This window comes from Heptranchias perlo, chromosome 24 (genome assembly GCF_035084215.1).
Source record: "Heptranchias perlo isolate sHepPer1 chromosome 24, sHepPer1.hap1, whole genome shotgun sequence".
NCBI classification, from domain to species: domain Eukaryota; kingdom Metazoa; phylum Chordata; class Chondrichthyes; order Hexanchiformes; family Hexanchidae; genus Heptranchias; species Heptranchias perlo.
In genome coordinates, this window is record NC_090348.1 from 6,075,140 (window position 1) to 6,096,145 (window position 21,006).

At 42.3% G+C, this 21,006-nt stretch overlaps 1 protein-coding gene across 3 annotated transcripts in view; it reads left to right on the plus strand.

Annotated features, from left to right (window-relative positions):
* Nucleotides 1–21,006, plus strand: part of ints13 (integrator complex subunit 13) — a 68,936-nt gene that overhangs the window by 41,045 nt on the left and 6,885 nt on the right. For all 3 annotated transcript variants that reach the window (XM_068004671.1, XM_068004669.1, XM_068004670.1), the window contains 4 exons: nt 9,421–9,599; nt 11,206–11,376; nt 16,019–16,173; nt 17,584–17,814. In XM_068004671.1, coding sequence (XP_067860772.1) covers nt 9,421–9,599; nt 11,206–11,376; nt 16,019–16,173; nt 17,584–17,814 — 736 coding nt within the window. The remainder of the gene's footprint in view (nt 1–9,420; nt 9,600–11,205; nt 11,377–16,018; nt 16,174–17,583; nt 17,815–21,006) is intronic.

A 21,006-nucleotide genomic window follows, 5' to 3' on the forward strand; every position in this document is an offset into this window, starting at 1 on the left:
GTGCATATTGCTGTTGAGTGTTTAACAATGAAGTAGGCATCAGGTTATGCAGATGTCAGAGTTCCCGCTAGCCCCACTAAGTTGGGGAAACTGTGCACAAGGAACTTAAAAAAAGAGAAGGGCAAGTGTTCAGGGACCTTGAATTTAAAAAAAAACTGCAAATGCTGGAATTCACACAAAGTCCATCAGCATCTGAAAAGAGGAAGAACAGATTAACATTTCAGGTGTAGCCCCTTCTTCACAACCGGTATCACATCTCCCTTCGGTCTTTTCTCCTGTGAAAATGAGTTTAGTCATTTGAGCCTTTCTTTGTAAATTAGTTCCTAAGGCCCAGAATCATTCTGTATATCTGCTCTGAACAAAGTCCCAGCCCAAATGCCTTTTCCCTCCACCCCTATCCTCTTTCAGGTCGGATTTATTTGTTTGCATGTGGAGGTAGGATTACATTCAAGAGTGACGAAAACTAGAGCCAGGTAATCAAACTTACAGCACAGAGGAAGTAGCGGATGAACTAATGATGGGAGTGCAAGCATATGCAGATGGTTTTTTTTCCTCCAAGTAAGGCTGCCCAACAGTATAGAAGGTGATCCAATTGAGGTATTTAAAATGATAAAGGGATTTCATATGGCAGGTGCAGAGATACTATTTCCTCTGATGGGGGAATCAAGAACAAAAGGACATAATAAAATTTGAGCTAGGTCATTCAGGAGTACAATCAGGAAGCACGTCTTCGTACAAAGGGTAGTAGAAATCTGGAACACTCTTCCTCCAAAAGCTTGTGGATGCTGGGTCAGTTGGAGCTTTCAAGACTGACGTCGATAGTTTTTTTTTGGGTAAGGGTATAGGGATATGGAGCTAAGGTGCGAAAATGGAGTTGAGGTACAGATTAGCCATGATCCAATTGACTGGCGGAGCAGGCTTGAGGGGCTGAATGGCCTACTCCTGTTCCTATAAAGAAAGCAGCACTTCTCAAAGCAGCAGTGCCAAATTCTAATGCTAAACACTGGGACTTATTGTGTTGTGGACGTTTCTACTTTGGAAATACCTGAAGTAGTTTTACTTACAATTGTTACTGTCCATTAGAGAGGAGATTTTTTTTCCCATTTGTGTGGATAGGTTCAGTCCCAGATCCCAGAGATATTTGTGGGTAATGGAATGTCTATTTTGGTTGTACTGTTCCATTGCATTGCACCTCCTGTGCCCATATTTATGAACTATAGCAATTTTGTGCTGGCAATGCTGAAGGTGTGACTGGGTTCACGAATGTAGTCTGAATATTAACTTATGAAAAGAAGGGCAAGAAAAGCCCACCTCAGCCAGCCCACAATGAAACCTCGTACACTGCTGACCCACCTATTAACCACACAATCTTGTGGGAGGGTGAGAAAACTGGAGGAAAAAACCTGTGACAAATTCCGGAAAGTTATTTTTCAGCTCCCAAAGGCCATGGAGTGAGCGCCAGGATATCCCTTTACCCCTCATTATCACTAGCAACTAGCCCTCTATAACTGGAATAACCCTTTTCTCTCAGCAACTTGTCAAGTTCTCTTTTAAAAGGACCGTAGCAATTCCCTGCCACCGCATGTTTCAATAGTTTGTTCAGAAGGCATGACTCTCAAGTACTCACTGGCAATCTAACCTTACTCTTTGCCTACGCATTTTATAGGATGCTTTCTAGTTCTATCATCCCTCTCCATCTCAAGTAACCTATCTAACCGGACTAAGTCCAATCCCTTCATCGTTTTAAAAAGCTCAATCCTGTTCCTTCTTAACCTGCATTTCTCTAAAGCAAAGCCCCTAATTCTTGAAGCCTGTCCTCATAACTGAGAGCTCTAAGGTTAGGTATCTTTCTGGTTGTCCTGTACTTTCTGTAATGCCTCGATATCCTTCACCAAATGCACTAACTAGAACTGAATACTAATACTCCCATATGTGGACGTACTAGACCCTGACAGAACCTAAATATAAGACTTTAGTATCTGCCCTGGCTCAGTCGTAGCAATCTTGCCTCTGAGTCAGAAGGTTGTGGGTTCAAGTTCCACTCCAGAGACCTGAGCACAAAATCCAGGCTGACACTCCAGTGCAGTATGAGGGAATGCTACACTATCAGTGATGCCGTCTTTCGGATGAGATGTTAAACTGAGGCCCTGTCTGCCCCCTCAGGTGGACGTAAGATCCCATGGCACTTTTTCAAAGAAGAGTAGGGAAGTTCTTCCCGGTGTCCTGGCCAGTATTTATCCCTCAACCAACATCACTAAAAAAAGATTATCTGGTCATTCTATTGCTGTTTGTGGGATCTTGCTGTGAGCAAATTGATTGCCGCGTTTCCTACATTTTGCAACAGTGACCGTATTTCATTGGCTGTAAAGTACTATGGGATGTCCTCGGGTCGTGAAAGGTGCTATATAAATGCAAATTTTTCTTTCTTCAATTTGTACTTGATGGTCTGAGCAATACAACCTAAAATTATTTTCTTATCCTGATAGCCACCTTGCACTTCTTTAATGAATGATCACCTACTAACCCCAGGTCTCTCGATCCATTAACAGGTACCCCTGCATGGTATAAATATGCCTCACTTGGAGGTTGATCTTTGTCAGTAGCTATGGTTTGGCATTCCTTCCTTCTGCCTCCTGCTTCTCTTCCTGGTGGATCTAACCTTGCACATTCCTATACATATACAGGTGTATCCTGAGCTAACTTTGTCCCTCTATTCTCACATACAATTGATGAATATAGCTGATGTGCTTAAAACATTTGCCAGTATTTGATTAGACTTCTTAAACATTTGAACTTTGACTTAACACTTTTAGTTTAGAAGGTTTTTTTGTTAAGCCTGAAATGCTGCTCCAAAGCCCTTGTCTAGTTTTCTCCAAACTTTCCTCTTTTTTGGGGGTTAAAAGCACAATCTTTATACTTAATTTCACAAACTAAGGTCCTTTCCCCCACCTATTCCAATGCCTGACCAATCAAGATGACTCATTGCAAATATTTGTGTTTAGGTCTCAATGACCTTAAATAGACATAGTTCAAGGACTTTTGAGCAAATTTTAACTATTTGACAAAAAACAGGCTTGTTAGCTGATAAATTCTTTTTCCTTTCCCAGCCTTAAATAGCAATAAACTAGAAACACCAAATAAAATTGGCTTTCCTTTGGGCCACTCCCTGATCTTATCCAGACTTGTAACTCATCCATTATCTCTAAACTTGTAACGTTGACAACCTTGGTCTACCAGTTTCAGGCATTAATTGGAGCCAGCTGCAAGAGTTGTTTTGTTCTAAGAGTCTGGACATTCCAGAGTACATAATAATTAAGACTCCCCAGAGTGTAGCAGGGTAGCTTAAAACACCATTTGTAAGACCAGTTATACAACACCACATGACAGTTACATTTTTCTCATTCTTTTTAATTGAAAGGGACAGTTATTAGACAAGTTATCTTTAAGGTTATCAAAATGAAACTATTGGTTAAACATTCCAGGTGAAAAAAAATAGCTTTGTTTGACTTGCCCCACCTGAGTGACCCCTCCGATAGTTGTAGAGGAGCTTTGATGCTGGTCATGGAGAAGTCAGTTGGCAAAACCATCTCGCTGTCTTGTCAAATGGTGACCAAAGGAGAAAATTTGGAGAGAGGAATTTGATGTTTGTCAGGAAGTGTCACTTAAGTTAATGAAAGGATCATTAGCAGTACGAGTGTGCCGTGATAATCGGACTTAAAGTGCTAAGAGTTAACAGAATAAATGTTAGCGAGCTGAACAGACCAGAATGGATATTTGTAAATACAATGTAATTTTTTCCACGCTTAAAATTTAACCATAGGTACATCTGACAGCCACATATGAGACTGAGTTGTCTCCATAGGAACAGGAGTAGACCATTCAGCCCCTTGAGCCTGTTCCACCATTCAGTCAGATCATGGCTAGTCTTTATCTCAACTCCATTTACCTGCCTTTGATCCATAATCCCTTGATATCCTTCCCTAACAAAAATCTTATCGATCTCAGCCTTGAAGGTTCCAATTGACTCATTATCCACAGCCTATTGGGAGGAGAGTTCCAGATTTCCACTACACTTTCTGTGAAAAAATGCTTCCTGATTTCACTCCTGAATGGCCTAGCTCTAAATTTAAGATTATGCCCCCTGTTCTGGATTTCTCCCACCAATGGAAATAATTTCTCAATATCTACCCTGCCGAATCCTAGATCATCCCTCAACCAGTTAAACTCAAGGGACTGCAAGCCAGGTTTCTACAACCTGTCCTCATAATTTACTTTTTCAGTCACAGTATCATTCAGATGAATCTGCTATACCCACTGCAAGGCCAGTATATCCTTCCTGAGGTGCAGTGCCCAGAACTGAACGCAGTGCTCCAGAAGGGGTTTCACCAAGGCTCTGTACAACTGAAGGATAACATCATTCCTTTTGTATTCCAGCCTCTTGAGATAAAGACAAACATTCCAATGGCTTTTTTGATTACTTTTTGTCACTGCCCACCAGCTTTTAGCAATTTGTGTACATGGACGCCCAAATCTCTCTGCTCCTCCACAGTTCCTAGTTTCTCACCATTAAGAAAATATTCTGATTTATTTTTCTTGGATCCAAACTGGTTGACCTCACGCTTCTCCACATTGAACACCATTTGCTACAGTTTTTCCCACTCATTTAATCTGTCTATGTCCCTTTGTAACTTCTTGCTCCCATTTGCACAACTCGCTGTGCCTCCTAACTTAGTCATGATGTGGAGATGCCGGTGATGGACTGGGGTTGACAATTGTAAACAATTTTACAACACCAAGTTATAGTCCAGCAATTTTATTTTAAATTCACAAGCTTTCGGAGGCTTCCTCCTTCGTCAGGTAAATGTTTACCTGAGGAAGGAGGAAGCCTCCGAAAGCTTGTGAATTTAAAATAAAATTGCTGGACTATAACTTGGTGTTGTAAAATTGTTTACAATTCCTAACTTAGTGTCATCAACAAATGGATATATAACTCTCTCTTTCTTCATCCAAGTCATTGATAAATATGGTGAAAAGCTGCTGCTCCAATACAGACCCCTGGGGAACACCACTTGTCACATCCCGACAATCAGAGAACACTCCCTTTACCCCTAATCCACGTCTCCTACCTGCCAACCAATTACCAACCCATAGTATCATAGTAGGTACAGCACAGGAGGAGGCCATTTAGCCCATCGTGCCTGTGCCGGCTTTTTGAAAGAGCTATCCAATTAGTCCCATTCCCCCGCTCTTTTCTCGTAGCCCTGTAAATTTTTTCCCTTGAAGTATTTATCTAATTCCCTTTTGAAAGTTACTATTGAATCTGCTTCCACCACTCTTTCAGGCAGTGTATTCCAGATCATTACAGCTCAGTGCCTCTGGCTCTTTTGCCGATCACCTTAAATCTGTGTCATCCGGTCACCGACCCTTCTGCCACTGGAAACAGTTTCTCTTTATTTACTGTATCAAAACCGTTCATAATCTTGAACACCTCTATCAAATCTCCCCATAACCTTCTCTGTTCTAAGGAGAAACAACCCCAGCTTCTCCAGTCTCATCACATAACCGAAGTCCCTCATCCCTGGCACCATTCTTGTAAATTTCTTCAGCACCCTCTCTCTGGCCTTGACATCCTACAGTGTGGTGCCCAGAATTGAACACAAGGTTGCCTCCAATTTCATTTACTCTCATTTTTGCTAATATTCTCTGGCGCGGAACCTTGCCAAATGCCTTCGGGAAGTCCATGTAGATAACACCCATAGACACTCCCTTATCCACGATGTTAGTGACCTAGATTAGTCAGACATGACCAACCCTTCACAAATCCATGCCGACTCTCTCTGATCAGCTGCTACTTGTCCAAGTGCTCAGTCACTCTGTCCCTGAAGACAGATACCAGTAACTTCCCACAACTGATGTTAGACTGACAGGTCTGTAGTTATCTGGTTTCTGCCTCTCCCTTAAATAGTGCAGTGACATTTACAATTTTCCAATCCAATGGTGCCATTTTTGAATCAAGAGTTTTTTTGGAAATTATGACTTATGCGCCTGCAATTTCCTCACCTGTTTCTTTTAATACCCTGAGGTGGAAACCATCAGGTCCTGGTGATTTGTTTATCTTAAATCCCATTATTTTCTCCATTACCATTTTGTTACTTATATTAAATCCAATAAGTTCCTCCCCATGACTTATTTTTAGCTTCCCTTGTACTACTCTGCTGTGAAGATGGATACAAAGTTTAATAAGAATGCCATTTCCTTATTGTCAATAACAGTATCACCTGCATCCGTCTTTAATGGGCCCACATTCCACTTCACCATTCTCTTTCTCTTAATATATTTATAAAAAATGTTACTGTTAGCTTTGATATCCCTTGCAAGTTTTTTTTCATATTCCCTTTTTGAAGCTCTTATTATTTTCTTTGTATCCCGTTGTTACTTTTTATAGCTGTCCCAATCCGTTGTATTTCGACTTATCCATGCATAAGCCTTTTCTTTTAGCTTGATACTGTCTCTTACCTCATTTGTTGACCATCGTTACTTAACTATACAAGTACAGCTTTTTTGCCTTTTAGGGGTATATACTGGTTTTGTATTATACCAAATTCTTCTTTGAAAACCTCCACTATTTGTCTGTAGCTTACCCATTAACAGTTCAGCCCAGTTTACTGTGGTCAGCTTATGTCTCATTCCTTCAAAGTTTGCCTTACTTAAATTCAAAACCTTGGTTTGTGACTCTCCCTTCTCCCTCTCAAACTTAACATCAAATTCTATTATGTTATAGTCACGTTGCAAAATGTTCATTTACTACCAGATTGTTAATTAATTCTTGCTCGTTACTCATCATTAAATCTAGTATGGCCTGTTCCCCTGTCGGCTGTAAAACATATTGTTCCAGAAAATGGTCCCAAATACACTCTAAAAATTTGCTGCCTTTATGACTTGAGCTGTTGCTTCTCCCAGTCTGTCTGAAAATTAATATCTCCCAGTATAACCGCATTGTTTTTGCAACATGCTTCTCTTATCTTTGTATTTATGCATCCCACTACTACATCACAATCAGGAGGTCTCCCGCTAGAATTCTGCATCCTTTACTGTTCCTTAGTTCTACCCATACTGTTTCCAATGCCTGCTCACCCTCACTATAAATGCTTCTTTCTACTGCTGTAATTGTGTCTTTTATCAATATTGCTTCTCCTCCTTTCCCAATTTCCAAGTCCTTTCTAAAAGAGCTTATAGCCTGGAATATTTAGCTCACAGTCATGCCCAGGTTTTAGACAGGTCTCTGCAATGGCTACTAGGTGATGCCCTTTAAGCTGAATTTGGGCTTTTAAATTGCTTGTTTTATTCCTTATGCTACATGCATTTCTGTACAGCACTCTTATTTGGGTAACTGTCTATTACCTCTATTACTTTTTATATTCTGACCTGTGTTCTTATTCCCTCTTTTTCTTATCATTAGGGTACTAGTATCTCAACTTGAACCCGCCACACCCACCCAACCCCCCCCCCCCCCCCGGGTACTGGTTCAAAGTCCTTTCTACAGCCCTACTTATCTTTTCTGCTAGGACCTTGGTTCTAGCCAGGTTCAGGTGCAGCCTGTCCCTGCAGCACTACTCCTTCCTGTCCCAGTACTGGTGCCAGTGTCCCATGAAATAGAACCCCTCCTTCCCACGCCAATCTTTCAGCCATGCATTCACCTTTCTGATCTGTATCCCTATGCCACTTAGCACGTGGCTCGGGTGGAGATTACCACCTTTGAGGTCCTGCTTTTTAATTTAGCTCCTAGCTCCTGATACTTCCTTAGCAGGACTTCCTCCCTCTTCCTTCCTATGTCATTGATTCCGACATGGACCATGACAACTGGTTCCTCACCCTCCCTTTCCAGCCACTTTGAGATATCCCTTGCCCTGCCAACACACCCTTCTGGACTCTCAGTCGTGACTGAAGAGGATACCCTCTATCCCCCTATGTATCAAATCCCCAATAACTACAACCTTTCTGTTCTGCAACCCCTCCCCCCTCTTGAACTGCTTCCTGCCCCACATTGCCCTGGTAAGCATTCTGGCTGTCCTTTCCACAGCCTTTCTCCATTTCCTGACACGTAGCAAGTACATCGTACCTGTTGGATAGGACCAGATTCTGCGGTTCCTACTTCCCTGCCAGTCTCACACTCCTCTTCCTGTATCTGTATATCTGTGCATGGTGTGACTGTGTTCTAGATTAAACTATCCAGATATTCATCCCTGCAGCTTAACGACTCTGTGCCGGAGTGTCTCAAGGCAAAGACGTTTCCCACAGGTGTGGTTATCTGGGACATTGTCATTGTCCACAAATTCCCACGTTCTGCAGTCCCGACACACTGCCTGTGCTGCTAATATCTATACTATATTTATTTATTGTTTATACGGCAGTTATTTATTTATCTGTAGTGCTAGATGATTTGCCTTTAATGCTAAATTATGGATCGACAATAAATTCTGGCCTTGCTAGCGACATCCATATTCCAAGAATGATTTTTTAAAAAGTTACTTCTAATGCTCAGTTTAGTATATTTAGCCTGTTATAGCTATTTACTTATTTAAAGTTTGTTTTTCACCCTTGCTCATGTATTTTTTAAAATTAAGTAGCCCCTTAATCTCCTATTTAGTTAAAATTACAGTGGGGATAAATAATTGAACGCTTAGCTTTTATTCCTCGGGCTCTGTCGCTCCCCCCTCTGTGTTGACTATGATGTCACTTTTTTCAAATTCTTCCCTCCATTTGTTACAGACTTATTCGATGTATGTGAGCATTGAGGGAGGGAGAAGAAACCAGAGGAAATAATAATGAATTGCATATTCTTAGATATGAACAAATACATTTACAATACAATAAAACTGGTCTTAAAAGTCACAGATACAAACGATCCTGTTTGTCCTAAAATTTTTTAATTAAATCCTACTAATCCTTTTTGGCTGTTAACGGCCTCGTGATGTGTTTCTAGCACTGCCTCATCTTGTCCTTGAGGTAACCCAGTTTGAGTTACAGCTAGCTATGGGATTCAAGTCCACACCCATCTGTATGGAAGGCCTGCACTTTAATCACTAGATAAACCAAACTGATGTAAGTTCTTATCTGAGACGACAGCCAGGTTCTCTTCCAGTGTATAATGTATGAAGCAATTTTATCACAACATCAATTGCACATGTAATCTGTTCAGTATTCACCTTTGTAAACCAACTTCAGCTTTGTCTATTTGCACTATTTCTAGAAAGAAGGACTTGCATTTAGATAGCGCTTTTCATGACCTCAGGATGTCCCAAAGCGCTTTACAGCCAATGAAGTACTTTGGAAGTGTAGCCAGTATTGTAATGTAGCAATGTAGGAAATTAATGTTCTGTTTAAAAAACGCTGATGTTTATGTCCTTTTGTATACATCAGGTCGATCAGTTTTGTTGGAACAGCCTCGCAAGTCAGGTTCCAAAGTGATTAGTCACATGCTTTGCAGCCACGGTGGTGAGATTTTCCTGCATGTTTTAAGCAGTGTTCGCTCCATTCTGGAGGACCCCCCATCAATTAGTGAAGGGTGTGGAGGAAGGGTTACTGATTACAGGATTACGGTTAGTCACTTTGCAAAAATATTTTCTTATTTAATTGATTTTTCATGTCCTGATGTTGAATGATAGTGACAGCGTGGACTGCCTGCTTAAAAGCTAAATCAGCAGTGTACAATGAGAAAAACAATGCCTGAACAAACATGTATCCGTACTTTCACAGAATTTAGCACTATTTTCAAAGGCCTTCAAAACTTTTTACTTTGAAACTGACCACCCACTTCTTGTAAACAAATTCTAGTTCAGCATTGATTGTAAAGAAGCTTTGTACCAGTGAATTGAATCCCGTAATGCCTTCTTTGACAGCACATAGAGTACATGCAGCGATCCTCAATATATATGGTAGTTGCATTAGCTAATAGGAATATGGATGCAGAATAATATTTACCATCACTTCATTTGGTTCTGCATTTTTGGCTTGTATCCACACTGATAACTGAAATTTACTTGAGGCACCTTTTAAGCCAGAAAATTAGAAACCATGTTTTTATTTGACAGCTTTACCTAGATCCATACAAACATACAAAAATGACAGGTAGGAAAAGACCTACTGGCCCATCCAGCTTGTCCCACAGTTGTGATGCATCATCACAGTACATATACTCCCCACCCACCCAGAGCCATGTAATTAAAAAGCCCAGACTAATTGGGGGGGAAAAACTAGAAAATTCCTCTCCGACCCCCTTAGGCGATCGAATCTAGTCCAGGAGATTGATCACATTGGCCCTGATTTACATTAGCAGATATCTACCTCAAGTATACTAAAGCATCTTTGCTAATTTTCGAAGGGGGAAATGGTCGCCAGTTTTCTCTCTTGTTCTCCCCTCCCCAGTACTGAAGTGTCGACTCTGGTTGGGAAATAGCTCCACAGGTACCTTCTGGTACCTAGACCAAGCAGCCATTCTTCACATGTGTGAACTCATTGGTTGAGCGTCAGTAGGCTATTTGATTCTGTTCCCACTCATTCCTCTCTTTGCCCGACCCCTAGACATTGGACTTTCTGGCAGGAGTCACTGGGTATTGATCAGGAATAGGAACCCTGACTGATTTTCCCCTCCCTAGCTCAGTGGCAGTGTGGCCAATTGTTGAGCCCCTTTGCAATCCCAGCCGACTGAGCACAAACCAAGCATCAGACCTGGGGCCACCTGACTTGTAAGGCTCAGTTGCAGCCCACCTTTACCAACTGAGCCAGCCGGTTAGCTCCCCTCACTCACTCTTATATTTGATTCTCTGCAAGATACTCCCTGCCTAAGAAATAAATAATGTACAGTATAAATTGTACAAGGAGAATCCAAATCGATTGGTTTATTATTACTGTTTCACATCTCCAGCTAGCAAATTAAATTTTTAAATTTTATTATTAATTGTACATTACTCTCATTAGTCTTCTAATATTGCTGTTTTGAATGACTTAAGCAGAAGCAATTGTCAGTCTCAGTAAAATCTGATATCATCTGCCTACCCTCCTTTATTACAGCCAAAGTGGGGGATATAAAACTAATTACTCATCTTAAGAGATTTTATCAGTTCAAGAAAATGTACCACCAATAAACAGTTAAAACCTGTATCACATCCAGTGTTCTGGGTTCACAGCACTTTTTTTTGTTGTTAGGACTTTGGTGAGTTCATGAGGGAAAACAGATTAGCTCCTGTACTGGAAACACGATACATGATGGATGGGAGTATGGAAGTGCCATTGGAGAGGGCCAAGTCCCAGCTTGAGAGACATACACGCTATTGGCCGATGATTATATCTCAAACCACGATCTTCAACATGCAGGCTGTAAGGAAATTTCTGTTGGCGTTGATTCACATGGCAGTGTAATTTTCACAAGTTGAGCGTGCACGTGGGAGTTCAACCTCAAGTGATGGGATTAATGTTCGCCTTGTTTACTCTACAGCTTTCAAAGCATGGGTAACAATGCTATCTTACTAGTTCTGGTTTTTGTCTAACATTCACAATTTCAGCGTGTGATGCATTCTTCTTAGTAAATACAAAGCCCATAACTTCAGAACGAAAATTAAACTTTTGTCTTCCTTCAGCGAGAGTTTTATAACATACTGTTCACACTGTAACAGCATCTTCATCCTGTTGGAAGCTGCAGTTGTCAAATGGTGACCAAGCTGAGAGCATTTCCTTGCAATAATCTGCAACCGGAATTATGAGAAGCTATTGTTAGGTTTCGACTTCATGCTTTGAGCGATTTTGTTTTCCAGATCTTGTCGGTCACTGTGTCGCAAAATAGATTCTGTTGAGGCCAGGGTTGTAAATCGCGACTATAAGATTCTTCTTTATACAACAAATCACACCAGTTCTGCAATATGAAGAGTACAGCTATAGGAGCACACCCAACCTCTGACAGTTTCAGTTTTCACAAGCTAAAAATGACGTAGCAAGCGTCTCTTAAACATCCTACATTTTTTGCAAACAGGTTATTTAGGTAGAACACAAAATGTACCAAGAAGAAGAAGAAAGACAGGCTTGCATTTACACAGTGTTCTGTCATATTTCTAAAATGTTTCTAGTATTTCACATATAATTCATTATCTTGAATTGGTGTGATTTATGGTAGGCAGACATGACAATCATTTAGTGCACAGCTAGATTCCGCAGATAGTAATGGGATGAGTAGCCAGTTGACGTGTTTTTAGTGAGGTTGGAGGAACGTTGGTCAGTATGCTAAGAGAACTCCCTGCTCTTCAAATAGTGCAATTGAATTTTAACACCCGGCTGATCCACTGCAACAGGCGGAATGAAGCCTCGGTTGAGTTCGGTACCTTCGACAGTGCAGCACACTCTCAGTCCTACAGTAGAATGTCAGCTTAGATTTTGTGCTCAAGTCCTGTAGTAGAGCTTGAACTTGGAACCTTTAACTCAGTGGAATGAATGCTACCAACTGAGCCCAGCTGGCACAAACACAATCTGTAGGTTCTAGTGTTACACTGCGTGTTTGGTGACACTTTAAACGTGTCTGCAGAGAAACCAGCCATTGATATTTACCGAAGACGGCGTAGTTCTGTAGTGAACCTTCTCTAGAATCTGGACTCTTTCAGTGCATTGCTGTCCTGTTATATGGTCTCTTTGCAAGTTTCCACGGGAACGTGATCCAAGTGTCAGCAGTGGCTCAGAGGGCCTCTGAATCAGAATGTTGTAGGTTCAAGTCCCACTGCAAGACTTGCGCACATAATCTAGGCTGACACTCCAGCGCAGCGCTGAGGGAGTGCTGCACTGTCTGAGATGCTGTCTTTCGGATGAGATATTAAACTGAGTATCCCTATTCAAAGAAGAGCAGGGGAGTTCTCCCGGGATAAATGTCCTGGCCAACATTTATCCCTCACCCAACACCTTAAAAAGAAAAAGATTGTCTGGTCATTTATTTCAGTAATGTTTGTGGGACTTTGCTGTGTGCAAATTGGCTGCTGCATTTCCTACATTATAACAGTGACTATGCTCCAAAAAGTACTTACAGAAAGATGCAAGAACTATAGAATAGTGATAATGGGGGGCTTCAATTATCCCAATATAGACTGGGACAGTAACAGAGTAAAGGGCAAAGGGGGGGAGGAATTTCTGAAATGTGTACCAGAGAACTTTCTTGATCAGTGTGTTTCCAGCCCAACGAGGAAGGAAGCAGTGTTGGATCTAGTTCTGGGGAACAAAGTGGGGGAGCATTTGGGGAACAGTGATCATGCTTAACTGGAGGAGGGCTAATTTCATTGAGTTAAAAAGGGATCTTGTCCTGGTGGATTGGAATCAAAAATTGGAAGGCAAAACAATAACTGAACAATGGGAGGTCTTCAAGGAGGAGTTGGTTTGGCTACAAAGTAGACACATTCCTACGAGGGGGAATGGAAGGGCATCCAAAGCTAAAGCTCCCTGAATGACTAAAAATATGAAGATTAAAATGAAAAAAAGGGAGGTTTATGACAAATGTAAGGTTCATAATACAATAGAGAACCAGGCTGAAAACAGAAAGTACAGAGGAGATCTAAAAAAGGGAATAGGAGGGTCAAAGAGAGAGTATGAAAATAGATTAGTGGATAACATAAAAGTAAACCCAAAAGTCTTTTATAAACATATAAATAGTAAAAGGATAGTCAAAGGAATGGTGGGACCGATTTGGGACAAAAAAGATCATCTTGTGGAGGCAGAGGGCATGGCTGAGCTGCTAAATGAATACTTTGCATCGGTCTTCACTAGAGAAGACGATGCTGCCATTGTAGCAGTAAAGAGGAAATATTAGTGATACTGGATAGGATAAAAATAGATAAAAAGGAGGTACTTAAAAGATTGGCAGTATTCCTACATTATAACAGTGACTACACTTCAAAAATACTTCATTGGTTGTAAAGTGCTTTGGGACGTCCTGAGGTCGTGAAAGGCGCTATATAAATGCAAGTCTTTCTTTTCTTTTTTCAAAGTAGAAAAGTCACCCAGTCCAGATGGGATGCATCCTAGGTTACTGAGGGAAGTAAGGGTGGAAATTGCAGAGGCTCTGGCCACAATCATCCAATCCTCCTTAGATATGAGGGTGGTGCCAGAGGACTGGAGGATTGTAAATGTTACACCCCTGTTCAAAAAAGAACAGAGGGAAAAACTTTGTAATTATAGGTCAGTCAGCTTAACGGTGGTAGGGAAACTTTTAGAGACAATAATCCGGGACAAAATTAATTTGGAAAAATATGGACTAATAAATGAAAGTCAGTACGGATTAGTTAAAGGAAAATCGTGTTTGACTAACTTGATTGAGTTCTTTGATGAAGTAATGGAGAGGATTGATGAGGGCAGTGCGGTTGATGTGTATATGGACTTTCAAAAGGCATTTGATAAAGTACCACATAATAAACTTGTTCGCAAAATTAAAGCCCATGGGATTAAAGGGACAGTGGCAGCTTGGATACAAAATTGGCTAAGGAACAGGAAGCAGAGAGTAGTGGTGAACGACTGTTTTTCAGACTGGAGAGAAGTATACAGTGGTGGTCCCAGGAGACAACATTAGGATCATTGCTCTTTTTGTAGTAAACAATGTGGAGGATAGGAACAGACTTCAGGAGGACATAGACTGGTGAAATGGGCAGACATATGGCAGATGAAATTTAACGCAGAGAAATGTGAAGTGATATATTTTGGTAGGAAGAATGAGGTGAGGCACTATAAACGAAATGATACAATTTTAACGGGTTTGGAGGAACAGAGAGACCTGATGGTGTATGTACACAAATCATTGAAGATGGCAGGACAAGTTGAGAAAGCTGTTGAGAAAGGAAGTTAAGCTAAACCTTTATAAAATGATGGTTAGGCCTCAGCTTTGATATTGTGTTCAGTTTTGGGCACCACACTTTAGGAAGGATGTCAAGACATTAGAGAGGGTGCAGAAGAGATTTACTAGAATGGTACCAGGGATGAGGGACTTCAGTTATGTGGAGAAGCTAGGGTTGTTTTCCTTAGAATAGAGGTTATGGGGAGATTTGATGGAGGTGTTCAAAATCATGAAGGGTTTTGATAGTGTAATCAAGGAGAAACTGTTTCCAGTGGCAGAAGGGTTGGTAACCAGAGGACACAGATTTAAGGTGATCGGCAAAAGACCAGAGGCGACATGAGGAAACATTTTTTTATGCAGCGAGTTGGAATGACCTGGAATGTACTGCTTGAAAGGGTGGTGGAAGCAGATTTAATAGTAATTGTCAAAGAGGAATTGCATAAATACTTGAAGGGAAAAAAATTACAGGGGAATGGGGAAAGAGCAGGGGAATGGGACTAATTGGATAGCTCTTCCAAAGAGCTGGCATGATGGGCCGAATGGCCTCCTGTGCTGTACCATACTATGATACTTCATTGACTGTAAAGCGCTTTGGGTGTCCTGAGGTCGTGAAAGTCTTTATTTTTATGAGCTGCAATAGGTCCCAGGCTAACATGACTTGAGAAGTTGTGGGGAGCTGATAAAGGAAATATTTCTTCGGGGTGATCTTATAGAAGTCTATAAAATAATGAGGGGCATAGATAAGGTCGATAGTCAAAATCTTTTCCCAAAGGTAGGGGAGTCTATAACGAGGGGGCATAGATTTAAGGTGAGAGGGGAGAGATACAAAAGGGTCCAGAGGGGCAATTTTTTCACTCAAAGGGTGGTGAGTGTCTGGAACGAGCTGCCAGAGGCAGTAGTAGAGGCGGGTACAATTTTGTCTTTTAAAAAGCATTTGGACAGTTACATGGGTAAGATGGGTATAGAGGGATATGGGCCAAGTGCAGGCAATTGGGACTAGCTTAGTGGTATAAACTGGGCGACATGGACATGTTGGGCCGAAGGGCCTGTTTCCATGTTGTAAACTTCTATGATTCCAGTATTGCCCCCTGGTATCTCCAAAGTTGCCAAGTGCCTGGTTGTTCAATTTACTCACTGACTCTTCCTGTTTTATTTGATGCCCAGGTGGTTCCTTTAGCTAGTCTAATTGTGAAGGAGAGCCTAACCGATGACGACGTCCTCAACTGTCAAAAAACTATCTACAACTTAGTAGATATGGAGAGAAAAAATGATCACTTACCCATTTCAACGGTTGGCACCAGAGGCAAAGGATCCAAAAGGTAAAATGCTTCCTTAAGAATTAATTTAATTGTTAAATACAGAAGTATTGCAGTCAGTCAAAGCTTCGATGTGCATGTGCAGTGTATAAATATGGCACCTTTACTTTTGTTTTATATTTTTGTAACATGTATAAAGAAAGACTTGTATTTATGTAGCTCCTTATCACATTTCTCTGATGTATTCCAGTTAATTTAAAAGTGCAGCTTGTCTGACGTAGATAATGTGGTACCCATTTTGCGCACAGCAGGATCCCATAAACAGTGGTGGTGTTTTTTTGGTGGTGGTAGTTGAGGGAGGACCAAGATACTTGGCGAACTTCCTGCTCTTCGAGTAGTACCATGGGATCATTAATGTCCACCTGCACCAGTGGGACAGGGGGCATCCTTCCAAAAGACAGCATTTCAAGAATCCAGTAATCTCAGTACTGTTCTGGAACGTTTAGCCCAGTTAACATGCCCAGGTATATGGGTAAGGCTTGCACTCCCAACCTTCTGACACCTTGATAAGAGTGCTTCTAACTGAGCCAAGCTGAAACTCCTGTATGTGGCATATCAGCATTTCTTAGCTGAATAAAAGTCTTCAAATATTGCTATGTTTGGGGGGTTGGGAATAGCATCAGCAGAGCTGTTGTTACAAGTGTCAGCCTTGGCTCAGTGGGTAGCACTCTCGCCTCCAAGTCAGAAGGTCGTGGTTTCAACTCCCACTCCGGAGACTTGACCACAAAATCTAGGCTGACACTCCAGTACTGAGGGAGGGTTGCACTGTCGGAGGTGCCGTGTTTCAGATGAGAGATTAAACCAAGGCCCCATCTGCCCTTGCAGGTGGACATGAAAGATTCTATGACACTATTCAAAGAGTCTTTACGAACTACAGCAAACAGAGCTCATGACCGAAACTCTCCCGAGAGTCTCCCGATAAAGCAGGATTATCTCTCCAGCAAAATGCAGTGAGTGGAGGATAGTTACGTAATACAAATTATGTGCATAAAATCAATCCCAGTCACTTGCAGCAGGTGGTCTCTAGGTATGTTTGACGGGGGAATTACCCGATCATCTCCAATCTGGGTGGGACTTGTGGTGTCACTACATGCAGCAGCCTTAAAAAAAAATAACCAGTTCCAAAAAATGGTAATCCCTAAAGCATTATAGAGGTAGGTAGTGCTGTTAGAAGTGGTGTTATACGCCTTGACACAGAGTGTACCTTCAGCAGCATCTCTGGAGAGAAAGCTTGTGAAAGGCAGTGCACTTCTTTGCTGGGTTGCATATGTTGAAATCGTAAAGTGAAAATACACTGATAGTGAGTCATACTGCCACAGTGCACTGCCAGAATTAAATGGCAGCATTTTAATTTTATGTTGTTGTTTTTAGCCAGTAATAACTATAGTGTGTTTCTAATTCTTTCCTGTTCAGAGATGAACAGTACCGGATAATGTGGAACGAGTTGGAAACCCTAGTAAGAGCACACTTAAACAACTCCGAGAAGCACCAGCGCGTGCTGGAATGTCTGCTGGCTTGCCGGAGCAAGCCCCCCGAAGAGGAGGAACGCAAGAAGAGCCGGAGGAAGAGAGAAGATAAAGAAGATAAATCGGAAAAAGTAGTGAAAGATTACGAGCCTGACAAATCCTGGCAAGATTCTGAGCGGTGAGTGCAGTATCGTAAAAATAAAGAGGCCATTGGTGCCATTTAAGTACTGCTTTGCGTAAAGGAGGAGGAAAGCCTGGGGGGAGGGCACTTTTGTTTTAAAGTACTATTCTTCATTGAAGAAAATCACTCTTTTAGAAAAAAATTAATTGACGCTTTTTAAAAAGTTCCATTTTATTGCTGACGCAAAGACGTCCGAGTAGAGTGTCCTTCCTTGATTTAACCATTCCAGCTACGTCAAATAAAGGGTGTAGATTGGCCTGAGAGTAGCCCTGAAACCAGTAAACTGCCATGCAGGCTGGGAGTGCAGACTTCACACATGCACAGAATGAAGTGTTGGATAGTACAGGGTCACTCATAATCTCATTGAAACATATAAAGATTATGAGGGGGCTTGACAGGGTAGATGCTGAGGGGTCGGCCATTTAGGACTGAGATGAGGAGGAATTTCTTCACTGAGGGATGTGAATCTTTGGAATTCCCTACCCCAGAGGGCTGTGGATGCTCACATGTTGAGTATATTCAAGACTGAGATGGATAGATTTTTGGACTCTAAGGGAATCAAGGGATATGGGGATCGGGCAGGAAAGTGGAGTTGAGGTCAAAGATCAGCCATGATCTTATTGGATGGCGGAGCAGGCTTGAGGGGCCGTATGGCCTACTGCTGCTCTTATTTCTTATGTTCTTAGCACCGATTGGCACCCATTCCCAAAAGAGTGCAGGGTGGCTGATATTGGAAAAGAAAATGTCATGGATTTACTTTAGGGGCACTGTCCTGGAAGCTAGAACTAAGGAACCCTGCTGACAGTGAAGAAAGACCTCACATGGTATGGCTGATCGGGAGATCGCCTATGCTGGAGCTAATTGGAGAGCTGTGGTGTAGCGGACCGGGAGAGCTATGATACACTTATTGCAAAATTTCCTATGGTTTAGATGATCGGGAGGTCACCAATGGCATAGCTAGATCTGTTATGGTATAGCTGATCTCGGGAGATCACCTGTGGTGTGGCTGATCGGGAGATCACCTGTGGTGTGGCTGATCGGGAGATCACCTGTGGTGTGGCTGATCGGGAGATCACCTGTGGTGTGGCTGATCGGGAGATCACCTGTGGTGTGGCTGATCGGGAGATCACCTGTGGTGTGGCTGATCGGGAGATCACCTGTGGTGTGGCTGATCGGGAGATCACTTGTGGTGTGGCTGATCGGGAGATCACCTGTGGTGTGGCTGATCGGGAGATCACCTGTGGTGTGGCTGATCGGGAGATCACCTGTGGTGTGGCTGATCGGGAGATCACCTGTGGTGTGGCTGATCGGGAGATCACCTGTGGTGTGGCTGATCGGGAGATCACCTGTGGTGTGGCTGATCGGGAGATCACCTGTGGTGTGGCTGATCGGGAGATCACCTGTGGTGTGGCTGATCGGGAGATCACCTGTGGTGTGGCTGATCGGGAGATCACCTGTGGTGTGGCTGATCGGGAGATCACCTGTGGTGTGGCTGATCGGGAGATCACCTGTGGTGTGGCTGATCGGGAGATCACCTGTGGTGTGGCTGATCGGGAGATCACCTGTGGTGTGGCTGATCGGGAGATTTCCTTTAGCGTGTCTAATGGGCTGGAGATCTATAGCAAGTTTGATGGGCTGGAGATGTCCTATAGTATGGCTGGTCGTGAGTACTTAATCCTGTCATTGAGTGCAAAGGCAAAAAGGTTGCTTTCTTCATTAAGAACGTCCCTTACCCTTATTAATGCACAAAATTTACTTACAGATAAAAACACAGCAGGATATATATACCCGGACTATTACTTACCCTTGCGCCATGCAGGAACAGCTCTTTCTGCTTTACACTGCTCTTGGCCGGTAAAGCAGAACCTCCAGGATGAGCCAAGTTCACGATTTTGACTTTGTGAATACAGAAACTGTCACGTAAACAGCCCATGTTTAAATCAGGCAATGAGTTAAATTGAGCAAATAGCGCAAACCATTTGCCATCACTGTTAGTGTCAATTACAGAGACCCTTCTTACAGTGCGTTATGTGCGCTCGGTATTTCGGGCAGACACGGGTGAGTTCGCATCTCATTAAGGTGCCGTTACCGATTACAACTCTCGGTTATGGAGCCACTCCGGGAATTCAGCTGAATGGAAGCTGGGCAAAGCTGAATGATCACTGCCGACAGCCAGTACGGAAACGAAAGTGAGGAGTTCATGGTTTTTTGCCACGTCCCGTCAGTGTGAGAATCGCACAGAACATTACACGATGACTGTGGTGCATATCACACCAGAGAAAAGTGCAAGCGGATCAGAATTACAGAGTTCTGAGTTCCAACAGCACCTCCCAGGTACCTGATTAATGCAGGATAGTTCAGGTATAGTTTGTGACGGGGGAGATTAATCAGTTTTAAACAGAGCACTCTGATGTATAAACTGTCCAACGCATATAGCGGACAAATCACATTAGCGCCAATGCTCTCGCTATAAGCAGTGGGGACTGCAGTTTATTTTTGAAAAAGAGTAGTGCTGTGCAATCTAAATAGCCAACAAGAGCTCTATACCTGCGGTACAACTCTTAGTGCACCCTAGCTCTTCCGCCATTGCATTCCTAGCCAAGAACATTGATTTCCCAGAGTCTGACAGACACAGATCAGTTCTTATGCCAGTCTGAAGTTGATCCCTCTGCTGTTTGAAATGGAACCCCTTCAGGATACTCTCTGTAATTGACATCACTGGAGCAGGTCAAGGGTGTATTGGGATACTCTCTGTAATTGACCTCACTGTAATAGCCTACTAGAGAATAGTGCCCTATTTAAACGTGCTTGTTAGTAATAAAATTAACATTTATGGGGGAAAAATGTGAAAAATTTCAGGGAAGTAATTTTCTTCTATAAAAAGGGGTAGTACTTCAAACAAGTTTATTCTGTCTAAACTTTCCTTTTGCTTTCCCACATGAAGTAGAACTTTGTGTCTCTAGCTCAAGGTGAGGGTTGTGACCCTCAATGTGCAGTCTGTCTTTTTTTCTATTCGTTCATGGGATGTGGGCGTCGCTGGCGAGTCCAGCATTTATTGCCCATCCCTAATTGCCCTTGAGAAGGCGGTGGTGAGCCGCCTTCTTGAACTGCTGCAGTCCGTGTGGTGACGGTTCTCCCACAGTGCTGTTAGGAAGAGAGTTCCAGGATTTTGACCCTGCGACGATGAAG